The sequence below is a fragment of the Sphaeramia orbicularis genome, chromosome 6, assembly GCF_902148855.1.
Source record: "Sphaeramia orbicularis chromosome 6, fSphaOr1.1, whole genome shotgun sequence".
Taxonomy (NCBI): Eukaryota; Metazoa; Chordata; class Actinopteri; order Kurtiformes; family Apogonidae; genus Sphaeramia; species Sphaeramia orbicularis.
Genome location: NC_043962.1, coordinates 34,454,645 through 34,472,940, shown reverse-complemented (window position 1 = coordinate 34,472,940; position 18,296 = coordinate 34,454,645). Strand labels below are relative to the sequence as shown.

The following is an 18,296-nucleotide window of genomic DNA, read 5'->3' as shown; positions in this document are numbered from 1 at the left end:
TAAGGGGCGGGGCCAAAGGTTTGAATCCAGTTTCCCCTCCCACAGCTCTTTCTTAAAGGGACAGTACACACATGGAGGTGGAGAACCAGATGGAACAGAGAAGATCCAGTAAGAACATCCGCTCCTCAGGCACACCAGTACCTGGAACTGGTCAGAACTGTAGGAGCTATTTGTCGGTTTAGTTTTTTGTTTAAAGTTAATTTACCTTTTTTGTTTACTAACTTAGTATTTTTTCGCACACTTGTGGAATTATGTCCAAAAACTCTTAACTCTTTTACATTTTTTCTATTTCATTAACTTGAGCCGTAAATAAAAATACCACATACTCAATAATTGTCACATTTTTAACCCTTTAAATGCCGTGTTTGTAATGTAAACAAACAATTTTTTTTTTTTTTGGATGCAAAACACACACACACACACACAAAAAAAAAAACAAAATAATAATAATAATTTTTTTCAATATACTACATAAAAAGTGGATCACATATTATTTTATTTTTGCAGCCTCGCATGTCAATGATTAACTCCAACACTGGTTAATTAGCATGATTATTTTTGGCGCGAGGTCAAATGTTCAAAAATACAAGCATCTGTCACCAAGTGTGCATAAAATGCACACCTATAAATCAAACTATTAAATATTATTTATTGATTTATTTTTCTGCTCTAATTTGATTTTATTTTTGTAAATCAAGGTCAGCCCTAATCATACATATCAAATGGAAGAAATAGTGTGTTTTCACACTTGGGAGACAGATGCTAGTCTTGTAATTTTCTTTTGTTTACAATGTGCAAATTTTAGTTGATGGCCAGAAATTTAAAGATCATGCAAAAATGAACAACTTTTGAATTCTAACCTTATTTAAATTGTGAAAAATAATACGAAGTTTTTGAAAATGAAGTGCAAAGTGTGCCTAAAAGGCGCACCCGGATACCGGAAGGTTAATATTTAGAATATATTTTTTGCTTTTTATGGTTATTGTTTTCATTCTTTGGTATTTAGCACCTTTTTGTTTTGTGTTTTCTTATTGGTTTAGACCGTGGGCACCTGAAATAGAGAGCACAAAGTTAGACCAGCATGCACCTGGGTGGGCCTATGGTTTTCTACCAGACACACAGAAGATCAGACAGGATGAGCAGGAGAGACAGCACAAAAGGCCTTAGTTGTTGTTTGCCTGTGAAATCTTGAAAATAAACCATTTGAATTACATCTATGATATGGACATTGTGTTTTTGACTGCGTAAACCACAAACCCATGGTGGATCTGGAGGTTATTTGAGTTATGTTACAGTCTTAAGTTCAGTCACCTTTAAGTTGATTTAATTTTGATGACAAATAGCCGTTACAATAATTATGGTTCAGTGAAATGTGGGATTTATTTTAGTTTAGATAGGCCTAATTATTGGGTAGTGTCACAGTAATAACAATGCTCTACAAGTAAAATACCTGCTGAATAAGAGCCAAACTACCAAATCTGAGTCACTGATTAAGAAATATTACATCAAAAATGCAGGTTGTCTGTAGTTTTCAAGATACAAACTTGGGTCAAAATGTGAAATTGTATGAATTAATGACAGAATGGGTTTTATTCAAAAATAATGTTTGTCTCAGATCTACCAGATCCACTTCAAAACTCTGCACTTTACAATGCATTGACTTTGCAGGTTCTTTCTCATGGAAGATTTTTTAAATTCATTGTATAAATCTACATAAATCCAAATATAAATGTGTGTAATAGCACTTCATCATGTGGAAACATCAACAAACCATCACTTTTGTGATTGGCCACTTTGCATTTAGCATTTTTTTCTTTTTTTTTTTTTGCATTTAGCAAATTGGTGCTCATTATAGCTGTGTTACAGTTTATGGCATGAATTTCTGCAAGAATGTTGTTTTTTTTTTTTGGACATGTTTTTTTTAATCTATTATATGCTACTACCACTTTTTGCATCCTCTGCTGACCCTCTAGCCAAAAATGTACACACAAAAAACAATTTTAAAAAAGAATCGTATATCAATATTTTTTCTGCAAAAATCCCTGAACACATCAATTTCAGGATTGAACTTTTGGTTATTTAAGATGGATCTACAAAGGTTAAGCTCTACACCCAGGAACACCACACAAACCTTTTTTTCAGAACTAAATCCAGAATACTTTAGGATAACAGTCCTTTTGCAATGACTCTTACCTAGAATTGCTTCATCAGCAGTGGAAGAGATTTAATGAAACTCATCCGCTGGAGGGAAATACAATTAAACCGATCAATAATTCCTCCTCTTTCCCTCGGATACCACAAAGGACTCCTGTGACAGTCAACATGTGTAAACAGAAAAACTACAGATTAATAAATAAACCATAAACTATTCATTTTCATTCTCATTTACACTGAGAGAATTAATATGAAATTGGTTGTTGAATCTTAGACCACCAAACCCATGCAATAGTTTGGTGGTTAAAAGAGTCACACTAAAATTTCCCTGTTTTTCCATCCTCTGGCCAACATTCTTGTCTTTCTGGTGGTCCAAACATGTGACTTGAATAACTAGGCCATTGTTGCTTGTGAGTGGCAAACTAATCAGTCATAATCTCCAAGTTATTTTTAATCTGTATTATGTTGCCCATAATATGAAGGTGAAAGCATTAACCTGTCATATGATAAACAGTGATACAGGATTTTGATAGATAGATAGATAGATAGATAGATAGATAGATAGATAGATAGATAGATAGATAGATAGATAGATAGATAGATAGATAGATAGATAGATAGATAGATAGATAGATAGACAGACAGACAGACAGACAGACAGACAGACAGACAGACAGACAGACAGACAGACAGACAGGTAGATAGTAATGTGTGTCAGATGTTGTGCTTTAACAAAATGAACAAAAACACAACAGAATTTTACAGTGAAAACCTTTATTAAGTGTTCATATATTCTTAAAGGAACCTCTTTAACTCCTGTAAGTTAATCTCCTCCATATTTTCTAACTGTTTGGTATCTATAGAATATGTATTTACACAAGAACATATCCACAGGTGAGGCTGGGACAGGCCTTACTACTCCACTCCTTCCTCAGGCACACCAGCTTCTAAAACCTAAACGCCGTCATGTTACCCTGTATGTCCCAACTAAACAAAGGGGGAAAGAAGAGAGCAGGAAACAAAGACTAAAGACACACAGATCTAGCTACACAGCGGGACAAATTTGTGTGAGGCTGGCATATTGGTTCACTATCCCAACAAAGTGTTGACGCATTAATGCATACACACCGACATGCACTCACAGTCACTCACACACACCTGCAGACCTCCCATCTCACATATACACATACACACACACACACACACACACATACATACATACATACACACAGAAGCACATTCACACAGCAGCTAAAAGTCCTGCAACACACCGAGTCCTTCTACCCCCGTCACAGTGTAGATACCACAGACTATAAAATATCATAATTCTTCTCAAACTGAAGCGCTGTGCAAAGTTAGCTAGCAGGGCATTGAATGGATTTAGTTAAAATTCCTAGAACGTCTTAAATATTCACTGTACATACTTTGTAATACAAGTTTTTGTCTCTTTTAGATGATAATATTCTTATAAAACAGTCTTTAACATCTTTTCTAGTAAATGAAGAGGAACAAAGGGGCATATGAGCAAAATAAGAAACTAACTTTCATTTTTAAACCTTACAAATGAAACACAATAGTTTTACATCAACCCGATATTTTCTGAAAATGAACAATTTCTTCTTTTCACAAATAAAACTTGACACACACTCTGATGGTGGTACACACAGCTAAGTGTTAACATAGTTTTAATACTTGTAATTACAGAGAGTGTTAGTGTATTGGCTTATGTGTTGCACGTGTGTATTCGTGTTAAGTGTGTGTGTGTGTTTTTTGTCTGTGCTCATGTTGCAGGTGTATAATATCAACCCTGTTCCTTCTCAGGTAGGTAGTGGGTAGTCCGTACTTGTCAGTTAGGTAACAGTCTCTGCCCCTGCCATGGTCTATGCAATGCTGTGCAAGGGTTTACACACAAAGGGATAAAAGTGCATTGGTCTCTGTCGAAGTGCTGAGGGGGGAAGCCTGGACACGATGTAACGACGAAAAGCAGATTGGATGACTTCATGGTTGGGTTATATTGGATTTCTGGCAGCTAAGATGTAAAAGGCAGGCTGGCTGGTTCCAAAGAAAGACTCTAGTGTATCCCTCTCCTCCACAGACCTGGACAGCCTCGCTCTTTTAAGATGATGGTGACCGACTATATTTATGTAAACAGGCATGTGGAGATTCAGGAACCTGAAGGAAAGAAAGGAAGGATCAGAGGAGGCAAAAGTAAACACATTCTTTTCTCAAGTAGTGGTGTAGATATGTAAAAATGACATGAGTGGTTCAACAAAAGTGAAAAGGTACAGGCTCTGAAATGTCCTCAAAGTGTAAAAGTGAAATATCACCCTTTCAAGGACAGTTCTACCTCACATTATATTATATAATGCAAATAATATTCTAACTTCAACTACACATCAGTTTCCTCTCTGTTGGATCCTGATACATGTTTTTAATGTTTTTTTTTTTACCGGGGTATTATTTTTGGTTCGGTTTGTGTGTTTGCTTCTTTAACACTCTAGTAGCAAAACTATTGGTTGAATTCATACCAAATTGGGTTTATAGATTGCCAGTGACCCAGAATAGATGTGATTACATTTTGGGAAACGTAGGTCCAAGTTTCAAATTTTTTGAATTTTTAAAAATCTTTTTTTTTTTTTTTTCGCCATTTACTCATAACAGGTGAAATTTCACGTCTGTAGTAGTAAAGCTATTGGTTGAAATCATACCATATTGGGTTTATAGACTGCCAGTGACCCAGAATAGATGTGGTTATATTTTGTGAAAAGTAGGTCAAAGTTATTATTTTTTTAATGAATTTTTTAGATCTTTTTTTCCCTCTCATTTACTTATAATGGGCGACATTTCAAATGTCTATAAAAACATCAATTTGGTTTCAATTTACTTCAGCCTTGGCAAATATGTAGAGGATATTGATACGCTGACATCAGCACATGCACAGACATGATGACATCAGCTGGATCAATGCCAAAATAAGCTACAATATGTGCAAGGGGCGGGGTTTGTTGTGCCTGGCACCACTTGTTTTGTCTGTTATGTCTTTGAATTCTTGTTAATAACTTAATGTGGGGAAGGGGTTTAAGTCTTTATTTCCTCCCAACCCTTATCACACATGTAGAAACACTGTATTTGAGTTACATTTCTGTTTTCTTCATTGATTGATTTATTGGTACACTGAGTGCTTCCTACATGTTTTAAATATATTAAAAAATGACAAATAATATTTTTCACATGTGATATATAATGATGAATACACCAATGGATCATCTGTTCTCGTTCCTGTTATGTGCTATTGGCTGCATGCATCCATTTTACTTGAAATTGATGTTATTGTTCAGAAAGCATCAGACAATACAAAAAAATAAATAAAAAATCTATTATTCTATTACAATTTATTACTTTCCTCAAAAGTTGAGGACAAGGAATGATTTGCAGCAGTGCAATACCTATCACATGAAAGAGGAAGTTGATTTAGCTTTTTCTGATGCTGTCTACACAAGGACAGAAATAGCATTTAATAAATTATTAAAGAACAAACACATTGTGAATAATGGCGTACACATGTATATTGAGATCTGGCTCCTTTACTGTACCACACTGGGAAAAAAAATGAGAGACCATTGGTTTTACTAAATATATATGAAAGAGTTTATTCTACAAACTACTGAAAACAATATATTGTAATTACGAGCATTTATTTGCAAAGAGAGAGAGAAAAAAACAGATTAAACTTTTGAAAAATGCAGTGTTTTCAGTTCTTGAATGATACTGAGAAAACACTACATGACACAGAAAACACCATAACACTAATGTTTTAACATAGACAGGAATTAGTTCAGATATTAATCATTTGTGGACCAGCTAAACCTTCTTCAGTCTCAGCTCCATGCATTTTCCCATGTGCTCCACCAGTCTTTATGCTTCTCCTTATGCAAAAATGCATCCCTGCTGATCACATTCAAGGGATTTTCAGTGCGGTTCAGATCTACAAATTTATGCTGGTCTCTAGATTTTTATTCCAGCGGTGTAGATATTTCAATACTCATGTTTAATAATAACCTTGTATTTTACTTACCTGTAGCTATATTTAGGCGTTTCCCCCCTCTGCGAAAACATAATGACAGAGAAAAATATAAAAGTGCTACAACACTGTTGTCAAGGTCATGCTATTAATAGACTCTCATGTTAGCACATTGCCAAATGCATGCATCCTTCACAGTGACTGGCTGTAATACGCAGAAACACCAGCAGATGGCGCCAGGGATGAGCGCATTTGGAAAAGACAAGCAAGCTCTGTTGAATTATTCATCAATGATATTCTCCAGAGGCATAAACTGAGGAATGGTACATCATCATCCTGCACCATGAGGTTATTCATTGACTGATAAAGCTACTGTTAATCCTATCAGAGCTATCTGTTTCATGGCATTGTCTATAGAGGTTTTATTTTGTCCCTTTATGACTTTATTTTATTTAAAGGTCTATTGGTTTGGGATGAGAAGAAACAACATACTTCTCCTTTGAGAGTGGGTTAAATGAGATGATAAAGCAAATGTGGGAAATCAAAACAATTTTTTTACAAAGTGATAATAAAATGACACCAAACTGAAGGATGTGTTTATCATTCAAAGTGTCCTCTGCTCCTCGCCTGCTTTCTTTTCTTTCCTCTCCATTTTACAGGGTTGTTGGTTGCCCATGCCTGTCCGGTTCAATTACAGCCTACAGCACATGGACATACTAATCCCATTTCCCACTGGGATGAACTGAGGAGACATGGTACGACCCAAGTCTTTTCACAGTATCTCCGACTACACCTGTGATGGAGATGCAGGACTGTATACGTGGACACCAGAGGAGTCTAAGCCAGTTCCATGACTAAATAATCACATCCCTGAATATGACTGACCTTTGGTGGAAAACTGAAACCTGAGACAAGAGTCCATCTTTTCTTTATAATCTCTCTGGATGACTGTATTCTCTCAGTAAGTGTTTGTTTGTGAGGCTGGTTTGGGTGGGTAATATCTGGTTGGTCAAATCACCTTGTACACCGTTGCTCATAAAGTTGGAATAATTTTGTTTTCAGACATAATTTTGTTTTTATTCTTATTTATATACATCATTAGTCACATTTGACCAGGTTACATGATCACATACTGAGTCCCAGTTACACTTTATCTATCAGGAATAAATCACTTGAGGTAAAAAAAATATATATATTTTATTCCACTTTAATGGGCAACAGTGTAGTTCATTAGTAGTCTATTTTTTGTTTTTGGAATATCAAAACCATTACCGAAGGACTACAGCATCCTAAATTTAGCTTTGTTTTCACAACAGCAGCATCAAAAGCTCATTACATTAACATTTTGGCTCTCACAAAAAAGGTACTTTTGTAAATTCTACCCAAATTGGGTGTTTGCCAGCAAATGTACTATAAGCTTTACAACTTAAGGGAGTATGCACTTTCTGTTTTTATACTTTTGGAAAGTAACACCAGTTGTGATGATAAATCAGGTGCCTCTTCTTTAAACAAGCTTTAAAGTATTCCCATTTACTTTAAGTGTATGCTTTTGTCAGCCCACTGTAGAACAAACTGCAGTGCAAATGCATTTCTAGACTAGCACCACCCAGCCAATAAAGCCTGATCAATTCCTCTGGTATTTATGACCCTGAGTCATTTTAAAGACTAGGAGTAACTGTTATTTTCTGGGAATAACTGTAGTTGTTTATTTTAATGTTAACAGCTATTTATAGGTTAGTTGAGTCAGTTTTATTTACATAGCCCATAGTCATCAAACACAATCTGTATTCCACCCCCTCTGTCCTTGAACCCAAATCCATGAGAAAACACAGACAATTGTTATTTTCAAAACCTGTTTTAACCCATAAAGACCCAGTGCTACTTTTGTGGCAGTTCTCAAATGAAAGGTTATTATATCAAAACAGAGAAAACTGAAGAAAAAAGTGATTTTTTTTTTTTTTTCAGCAAAGATATTAATAATCGAATGTAAAAACAAGCATCTACAACCACTGTTATTTGTCAATTTATTCTGATTTTAGAGGTGAATCAATGTTACAGAAGATGACAGTGTCGCATTGTTCACTACGGAGTCTCTGAACTTCCAAAAGAGTCATATCTGATGACCATGAAAAGATGACAAACTGCATTTTACCCCAATTATTTACACCTATTGATAGGATTAGTGCATGGGTCGGCAACCTTTGCAATCTAAAGAGCCATTTTAGGACAGAAATAGAAAAACAAAACTGTCTGGAGCCAAAAGATACCCTTATATCTTTCCTCCACGTGGTAACTGTTCAAGAAGCTCTTCAGGATTAGCTTGTACAGAATATGTGGAGAATAAATCAGAGTTTCAGTGCATTTACAGAACCACAAAGAAATCACATAACTAAAGAAAACGGTTATATTTGTCGCTATTTTCATTCAAAAATCAACTGGTATGTGAAGACTTTCTTTGCAATGAAGAATACAGACGAATACCTTCAGTGTCTTAAAATTAACCCTTTCATGCATAGTGGTCACTACAGTGGACAGTTAATCTATAGCTGTTCTCTTGTATATTCATGGATTTTATTGTTTTACTTCCATATCAACCAACACAGTGGACGCTTATGCAACACCCCATACATTACAATTCATACCATTACTGTTCCTGTTCTTGCTAAACCTGATCTGAAGTAACGTATTTGAGTGCAAATCAATTGCTAATTGTTATTAGACAGTAATTTAAATTTCTTTTAGAACAAAAAGTTTTTTTTTTTTTTTTTTTTTTTTTGCATATTATCTGAGTGAGTAATAACTAGTATTTCAGTATGTTAAAATGTGAGGAAACATCAGATTCACAGCATAAAAAAATATTTTATTTCATAGTTTTCACACAGTATGTCAGTAAATACATGTTTCTTTGCTTCAAAAATGAAATGTATGGTGTCCAGCTGAGGCGACATTTTTGTAACTCCATGAAAAATAGGTTCATAAAAAAATTTCAATCACTTTTTTTTTTCTTGCCTAAAGAGGAATAAAAACATTCAGGAAAAAAAATTGATTTAATCATAATTTTAATCATAATTCATGCATGAAAGGGTTAAAAAGTAATCTACTTTTACTGCTACTACTACTTTTTTTTTTTTTTTTTTTAATTGATTTGGAGTATAGTCTACATTTTCACAACTGCATAACGTCAGAATCACTTTATGGTTGCTACAATAATAGCAAAATGTGTAAAAAAAAAAAAAAAAAAAAAGATATATATGCATAAAAAAATTTAATTATAAAAAAAAGTGTCATTCATTTCCTTTTCGTTTTTGACATAGCCAAATTGAGCCATTGAAAAAGGGCCCAAGAGCCATATGTGGCCCCGGAGCCACAGGTTGCCTACCCCTGGATTAGTGGATCAAGAATTATTAAACATTTTAGACTTAGTTTTCAGTAGACGCTTTTGGTCACCAGTGCCTGTTTGGGTCTTTAAGGGTTAATCACATGTTATAGAAACATGTTGCATAAATGTTCCTAAATGAGGCTCAAGATGAAGAATTATGCGGCTTTTCAGAACAGTACAAAAGCAAAGTAGATTATCTAATAAAATATCACATTGGTATCAGCTCGAGGGTACATTCTCACCCTTGCTCTCAGCCAGCAGCTCTTCCGTCATGAGTCCGTCCTGCCGGTTTCCCAGGACAAAGGCCAGGAAGGAGAGGATGAGGGCGTCCAGGATGCCCATGATCGCCAAGATGTAGGCCCAGCGCACCGAGCACGCCCCCAGGCTGTATTTATCTGTCTGCTCTCCACACATCCGCCTCACTTCATCACTGTCCCAGCCATCAGGGTAGATCATACAACCCAGCACCAGACAGACACCTGATGGGAGGCAGAATGTGTGAGAAAGGAGTGTAAAGGACACAAGAGAAGGGGGGAAAGGGGGGGTAAAAGCACCATAAAGGTACAAGCAGAACAAAAATGAGTTTGGGGGAAATCTAATAAATGAGGTTTTGTGAAGAAATGAGATATAAAGAAGAAGAATGATCGTTTCAAGTGCTTTAAAAATCTCTAGTGCTCTATTTCTCCCTGGTGTTACTGTGTTTCTATTGCATTTTGCACATTGATTTTCATCCCTTCACTTAGGTGGGAATACTAAGTGTCTAGACACAATGTGTGCCAGGGGAAGAGAAGAGTGAAAACAGCGATAAACCACCACAGTAATAGTCACGGGCAGACAGAATAACACTGACGCTGTCCCGGATTTTCTAATATTCACTGTGTTTGTTGCCCAACTTCATAACCCCATTTAGGATAGAAACATTACGCATCACATATTCGATCTTGCAGGGTTCTCTCTCCATTGGATTTTACATAGTGATAATATTAGACTTCCTCATTCCCAGCTTTTTGTCCAAAGGGTACATTCTTTCTCATCTTCTCCGGGGTGATGCTGTGGCACACCAAAAGAAGAAAAACTGAGAAAATGTGCAGAGTCGCAGCTTTTTTCCTCCTCTTGGATTTTAAGCATCCTCTCTTTTTTTTTCTTAGTTTTTCTTTTGCCCTAAGGGTATAATTTCTCTCATCTTCTATTTTGAAGAGGTTCTACTCCGAGGTGATGCTGCAGCAGAACAGCACCAGACCTGGTATAAAAAGCTGACTGTACAATTATCTAGAGTGCATTAATAATAAAACATACTCCCCATTTTTTTTTTCCCCCTCCAAACAGTAGCAGTTTCCTCCCTGAACACTGCTGTTTGTTGTGGATTAGAGTTTAGAAATGAACATTTTGGATATTAGCTTGGTGTGTTTGCCCTAAATGTGCTTCCTCTGCTAAATATCCTTAAATGTAGTTCATCTCTGGCTTATCTACAGTTTTATGATCTCTACTCTATTCTCCTATGCTGCACAACTGTCTTTATAATAACGCTGCAGCCTTTAATAGTCCTTAAAGGGGATGGTAAGGGTTGTTTTAGGAGAACAAGTGAGAAAGACAGCATTTATGGAGACATATAAGCTGCAGATACCCTACATACCTAAGAGAGAATAGCATCCCCTAGACTCCTCCTATGCCTCTCTCCTGGTTTTGCTTCTCATTATAAATTCATATGCACGCAGTGGTTCAGCAGGAACTCAGGCACTTGTACTTCCTCAGATGAACCGCCAGCAATAAAGCAAACTCTCCAAAACATATGAAGTTCTGTGCTTTAGATATACTCAAGCCATATAGCACAGATGGATTCCTTTTTATCACACTTAATGCTGATGATTAGTGTTTTACGTTGAGCATTACGACTGATTACAACCATAGATGTACACTACAAACAAAAGTTAAGGGTATTTCTTTATTTTGTCATTTTTTGTCATTTTTGCCATTTCTAAATAAAACTATGTCTGATCATTAAAAAAAAAAAAAAAAAGTGTTTAAATTCAATTCACACACAAAAAAATAAAAAGCTCTTCAGGAATCCCAACAGATGAAAATAGCCCAAAAATTAAAAATATCCTTAACTTTTATTTGTAGTGTATGTATGAACCTGTTGTGCACAAATGTTGCCATCTGGTTTAATCAAATTTAAAAGCAAAATGAAGCTTTTTAATCTTTTATGTGAAGTGATTTATGACGTGGCACTTTCAGGGGTTTACTTGGATAGCCTGCATGTACATTTTTGCATAACATCGTATATTTTTTAGCACTCTGTTTCTTTTTCCACCCCTTTTTTATGTCAGATATGTTAGCTATATTTCTAATTTTAATGCACTGTGTCATCATTCCTGTGCAGATTACACTTTTTACACATAAAGGGATTCTGATTGAGCGCAATATATTATAGCTCTGATTTTCTCCAGTGTCTAAAAGTTTTTAAAACCAACCAGCTCCACTCGAACACAGATGAATTTGTGGGGGAGTTTGATGCAGCCGCTACAGAAGAAAGGATCAGAGAAAGCCTCCTTTTCACATCTTCGGCTTTCACATCAAATGCATCTTGAATATGAAATTCTGAGGTTATAGAGTCTTGGCTTTACACAACTGAAGACGCTGGCAGGTTTGATTTGGTTGAGAGAGAAGAGCTAATGGACAGCAGACATGTTGCATTGTAAAACATGATCACATTAAAGATGTTTTCTGCCTTAACAAGTCAAATACACTATATTTGCTAAGAAAAAGGCCTTTCTTGACAGAGCTAAAACAAATATTCCCATAAAATTAGCCAAATTGGCAATTAAAAACAAAAAAAGCTAGGACTAGAACCATAATTAGCTGGCAATTATTTAAAAAAACTCTAACTGTCTTAATGATGGATTAATCAGTCTTGATATTAGTTTAAGAAAACAGTCAAAATTCTCATATTTAAGCTCCTTTATGTTGAATATTTTCTGTTTCTTTAACCCACTATACAAAGAAAGTAAGTGCCTATAGGTTATGTGCCAAAAAAGAAAACACTTAGCAGCTTTTCTCCTGAAAAGCCTGAAAAATGATTGAAATCTGCTCTTTGGCGGTCCATTTTCTGTCAAATTATGTCTTATTACCTGATGAATTGTGTGGGAAGTTGTCTAGTACTCACACACAGCAGTGCATTGCTGTAAAAGATCTTTTTCCCCGTGAAAAGGCAGAGTCTGTGCTGTGTGAATGCTATGTATGTCATGGGGCTTTATGTAACAATATTCACATCACAGAGGGAGTGCCATGGAAGACCAGGCAGCATTTAATAGTCCATGCACAATACTATCCAGTCTCCCTCTTGATGCATTTACTACAAAGGTAGCAAAAGCTTTTCTAGATCTTCTGGGTGACTGCTTTAACTTGATTCATCACTATCATGAATTTTACATTGAGGCTCAGGAGGAAAAAAATAAGAGTCGCAAATAGCTCTGGAGAAGGTAAGTGAGATAGTGACTGAGACCGAATAAGACGGATAAAAGAAGTGTGCGCCACCAAATACTGCATTGGGGAAATGACAAAAAGAGAAGGAGAGGCATAGGAGCAGTAAAATATCTGTCACAGTGACTGCTCAGCCCTGTTTACTACAAAGGCTGTGTCTGCAGATCAACATCTCTGAGGGATGTACTGGCCGGGCTTAAACCAACAGAGGGTACCACATATGCCACTCCTGTTTCCAGAAGCAGCTTGTGGTAAGAGGAAAAGCACATGTCCTCTCCATAGACTGTCACAGTAATCCTGCTGTCAACTAATCCATAACTACACAACCAAATACAGAAGACCCAATTCAGATACATATACAGTCTCTAAATGCTCATAGATTTGGACATTTGCGATGCTGTCATTCATTAACTATATAGTATAAGACGTAGTGTCTACTTGTGATGGTTGTTGTCACTGCATGTTGTCATATTATTACTAACATTATTTGCAGCATTTTTGTTAAAATGAAACAGTATGATGGGAATATATTGTACATCACTAAGCATAATGTAAATGCGAGTTTAACCCATAAAGACCCAGGGCTACTTTTGTGACAATTCCCAAATGATTTTTTTCTCTATACGAGGTGTATCAGAAAAAAGTAGACCCAGAAAAAACAAAATATAAAACCAAAATGCGAAGAAATTTTGAAAATCTGGTCATATGTGTTTATTGACCATGTAATTCTCCCTTGATTGACACCAGTGTTCTGGGTCAGTTTTCATGGTTCAGTGAACAACGTTAATTTGAATTACAAAAATTGACTGTAGAATTAACACCAAAAAGTTGTAAAATTGCAACATAAAAAAATTGTAAGTGACAATACAATGGAAAGTTGTTTATTTGAAAAGATTTTTGTGTTAATGATTAAATCAAATATAGCTGTAGTTTTTACTGGAAGAGTATGTGAACAAAACCAGATTTGTATGTAGAAATGATGTGTTTCTATTGTTTTTCGAAAATAAAACTGCAAATTGAAGTACAGTGTGGTGCTGTTTAAATTGCAAGACCATAATGTTGAAATAACGGCATTTTTGCTTTCTTTTTATACATATAAAAAAATTATTTAAAAAAAGTAAACATTTAACAATGTAACATTTTAAATTTGTAAATTAATGGGTTGGTAGAGTTGGTAGAGCGGCTCGTCCAATAACCAAAGGGTTGGTGGTTCAAATCCTGGCTCTGACTGTCCATATGTCAAAGTGTCCATGGAAGACACTGAACCCTAAAGTGCTCCCAGTTGGACCTGGTGGTTTTGGAAAGCGCTTTGGACACCATGAAGGTGTAGAAAATGAGTTTTAAAAAAAAGTGCAGTCCATTTACCATTTAAATCCAATGTTAAATCTACATGTTTAAAATGTTAAATCTACATGTTACTCCGTAAATATGTTTACAGTCGGATGTGTTTTTTACAGTACTGTTCTGGAAACCACAGCTGCCAGTTTTTTTTCCGTAAAAACAACAGGATTTTTTTTACAGTGTATGTAAAATAAAAGTCTTTTGCACATGGAAGTGTAAGGGTTAATATAAGATCTGTCTCCATGGATGACAAGTTCCATTGGTCTTTTACATGGATACATAAAACAGGAAAAAAATAATTACATGTTAAGCCCCTACCATTCATACAAAGATTTCACACATTGATGAGAAACTGAAAAGTAATAGCAAAATTTGCTCAGTGAGTCAAGATTTGGGGTTTTACACATCAGGATTTTAACTGAAGGCTCACATTTCCGTTAGTCAAAGGATTCCAGCACATTTAATCTTCCACATGGGCCCTGTTCCTTGTCACGCAAATTTGTGCCCTCCTCAACCTATCTGTGACGGCACTCCTAATCATGCCCCTGTCCTGCCTCAGGAGTTCCACTTCAGCTGTGATGATGCAATGAATTACGTATGCTGACTGAAATGTTTCAAATTTCAAATGGTCAGCTCAAAACAAGCTCAAAGAATCCTCACTAACGTCATTAACCCCTTGTGTTGGGCATGATAGACTCAAATCTGCTGTTAATGTGAAATCTTTGTATCGATGTAATGCTGATACACCCTGTATATAACATTACATTTCAAGTGACTTATAATTTCTTACTAAAAAAAAATAACCCTCTGTATTTTGCATTTTTCCAGTGAAAATCACGTATTTTCTAATATTTAATGTATTGATTACACAGATTTTCATAAAAGCTCAGATTAAAGTTAGGGTTATTATATCAGAAACAGAGAAAACTGAAGAAAACGTGACTTTTTCAGTAAAATATATCATTAACTGAACATAAATCAAGTGTCTCCGTGCACTGTTATTTATCAACCTCCATGGGTTTTACTGGTGAATCTATGTTGTAGAAGATGATAGTGTTTCCACATTCATTACGGAGCCTCTGAACATCCAAATGGGTCATATCTGATGACCATGAAAAGACGACAAACTGCACCTTGCACCAACTATTTACATGTATAGATAGGATTAGTGGATCAACAGGTATTAAACATTTTAGATCAGTAGATGCTTTTGGTCAGTGGTGGATGTTTGGGTCTTTATACGTTAATACTTGCCCATACACATGGAAGAACTACAGCAAAAACTATAAAATGAGAAAGGTACAAATTTAGGACAACAGCTTTCTGTCCAACATGACTGAGGTGCAGCCAGAGATCCAAACTGAAAACATGTAATAACCTTGGGAGTCATATGGAAAGAGGCTCGGTTTCTTCAAAAATATTGCAATTTTTAGTTTCATAACAATCAAGTGACTATGAGAGCAGTACCTAATAAAATGTTACAAAATGATAATTTTGTGCTGTAATAGCCAGGGCCCATTTATGCCAGCTTTATGGTCTATTGCACAGAGGACCGAATGTACTTTAAGGTCCATTTTCTTCTTCAAAAGGTCAGTTCAAAAGTGTTCAAACTCACTGAGCACATACCAGGTTGAGAAATCTGCTCTGCTGTACCATAAACATTAGGAGAACACTGTCACATGTGAGTTGAGACATTTTTATCAATGGTAAAAAAGCCAAGTTTGAAACCTTCCTCCTTTAGTTACAGTAGATCATCTTTGGTGCAACTCTGCTGCAATACACTGATGTTGCAATGACACAATAACGTTTCGCTTCTTATCAATGTAAGTTGTTAGACTGTGGCAAAGGGTTTAGGTAAAGACTACAAGACAAGATAGAATTGTTGTGCTTTTTGAGAACAGATTTTGGTCCATAACAGCAGAAAAGCAGCTCTTTTGCTGCATGATTCTGTCGCAATCCAACAGTATATTACCTTTCAGTTTCAACTTCTCTGCCTACCGCTTGGTTTGTTCATTCAGTGTAACCACAAAACAGGTCCATGTTGCAACAAACAAAATATGATTTCTGCCAGATGGGTTTTCACTGGCAATGGTAGTGAAAACAAAAACTCCCATGTTCCTGTTTAATAACAGTATATTTCCTTTAACAATGCCTTTCATGACACTCAAGGTCAACTTCCATCACATAAAACCAGTAATAAAATATAGAGTAGACAACAAAGTTAAAATGGACATCGTAAAAATCTGTAATAGAATGTTCTGGTTTGAGTTGTTTGGTAGTAAATTGAGTTTTCTCATTTTTCAGTTTTGACCTCTGTCAGAGGCAATTTCTCACAGACTGCAAGGGAAGCTCGGCTTCCCCTAAAATTACGAAAATTAAATGGTCAAATATGTTCGGTTCTGTTGACATTTCATTGACTACAAATGTGTTAGAACACGTTCATCTCACAGACGAGTTCGTTCAGAATCAGTTTTATCACAAATCAACAGGCTCGATGTTGTTCACTTCTCATACATTCCCGTTGCGCTGTTTTCTCATTCGATCTCTGCTCAGTGCATTTGCCCGTAGAAGCTTGGCGTCCATGCACTTCAATGGGACTGAGTGGAACAGTTTTTTTCTTTGCCTCAAAACTGGATGGTAATTGGATAAATGCCATGATGTTGTCCCGCCCCTGGACGCTCGGCGTCTCTGGGGGTGAATGGAGCTGTGGGCGGATTTCAGCTGAGCTGGATGCTGGGCTTCCATGTGCTGATTGGAGGATCAGTCAAAAGGCTGAATCCCATTTGATTGACAGCTGTTTTGAGATCTACTCCTTCACTTGACAGAGTTCAGTTTAATACCGTCGCGCATTCTGCTGTGAAATCGAGAAAGAAACCACTACGAAATTACTTGTTTATTTCTTGCACTGTAAATAAAACACACTCATTTTACTTCCTTGTTTCAATTTAGCATAATTTCAACGTTTTCATGTTGACTTGGTACGATAAGGTCACTGACTATTTTCTTAAAAAGGAATGGAGGGCCGAATTTATGTTTAAATAACTTGACTTTTTTTTTATGGAAGCCAACAATGAGCTTCTCCTCTTTGAAAGACGAGCAGCCGCCACTGACCTCTGTAATAGGCTGCAGTGGACGGATATGAGTGGGAGGAGAGTTCCACAGTTTTGGTGAAATGTAGGAGAAAGCTCTTGCACCAATTGTGTTAAGGTTGATAGTTTCTTTTGCCAGTAGAAACTTTCTGATGAGGATCGGAGTGAGAGGGAGTGCTGGTTTGAGGAAGGCTGGTCAGAAAGGCAACACAAAGATTATGGAGATCTTCATTTAAAGGGGTCATATTTTGCTAAACCCACTTTTATTAGTCTTAGGTACATCTATTTGTATATTTGTGGACCCTAATAGTTCATGAAGTTGTAATTCGATCCCTCCAGGTGCTGCAAAGCTATCTTTATATTCATTTTGGCAAAAATCGAGTGGATTTCTACAACCTGCTTTAATTTCCTGCCTAATTTGTTACATTTTATAACTAGTTACATCACAACATTTGCACATATAAGGTCAAGACTTCCGACAAAAATTTCTCCAAATTGTTTGTCAGCAGAAGCGGTTGTAGTCCATATTGAAAATATGTCCAAACTTCAAGCCAATTACCTAAAATGTTCAGTTGTTGGTTGAACGGGACAGAGCAGCAAAGCCAACAACCCGGAGGGGGTGGGGCGTGAAGTGGCTTATTTGCATTTAAAGGGCCAGCACGCAAAACAACCTTTCTGGTGTCATTACTCAGTAATAAGGTTGAAGATGGACCTGTGGAGTTGAATTAATGAAAAATAAGCATAGCATTTACAGTTTATGTAGACCACAGAGAAATGTTTTAAAATGCATAATTCTAGTTTAAAAAAAAAAAGCAAAATATCACTCCTTTAA

The 18,296-nt window shown here is 36.1% G+C and overlaps 1 protein-coding gene across 2 annotated transcripts in view; it reads right to left on the bottom strand.

The window, feature by feature from the left end:
• Nucleotides 1–2,908: 2,908 nt before the first annotated feature.
• The window catches only part of LOC115420665 (LHFPL tetraspan subfamily member 3 protein-like), a 33,350-nt gene continuing 17,962 nt past the window's right edge, over nt 2,909–18,296 (bottom strand). The window contains exons 2-5 of one of the 2 annotated variants that reach the window (XR_003935578.1): nt 9,797–10,033; nt 6,230–6,258; nt 3,345–4,326; nt 2,909–3,312 (exon numbers count right to left, since the gene is read on the bottom strand). Coding sequence is in view for 1 of the 2 variants with exons in the window: in XM_030136089.1 (XP_029991949.1) it covers nt 6,242–6,258; nt 9,797–10,033 (254 nt within the window). In the remaining variant the exon portion in view is untranslated. Of the gene's footprint in view, nt 4,327–6,229; nt 6,259–9,796; nt 10,034–18,296 lie in introns of both variants that reach the window. The other variant, XM_030136089.1, reaches the window with a different exon arrangement.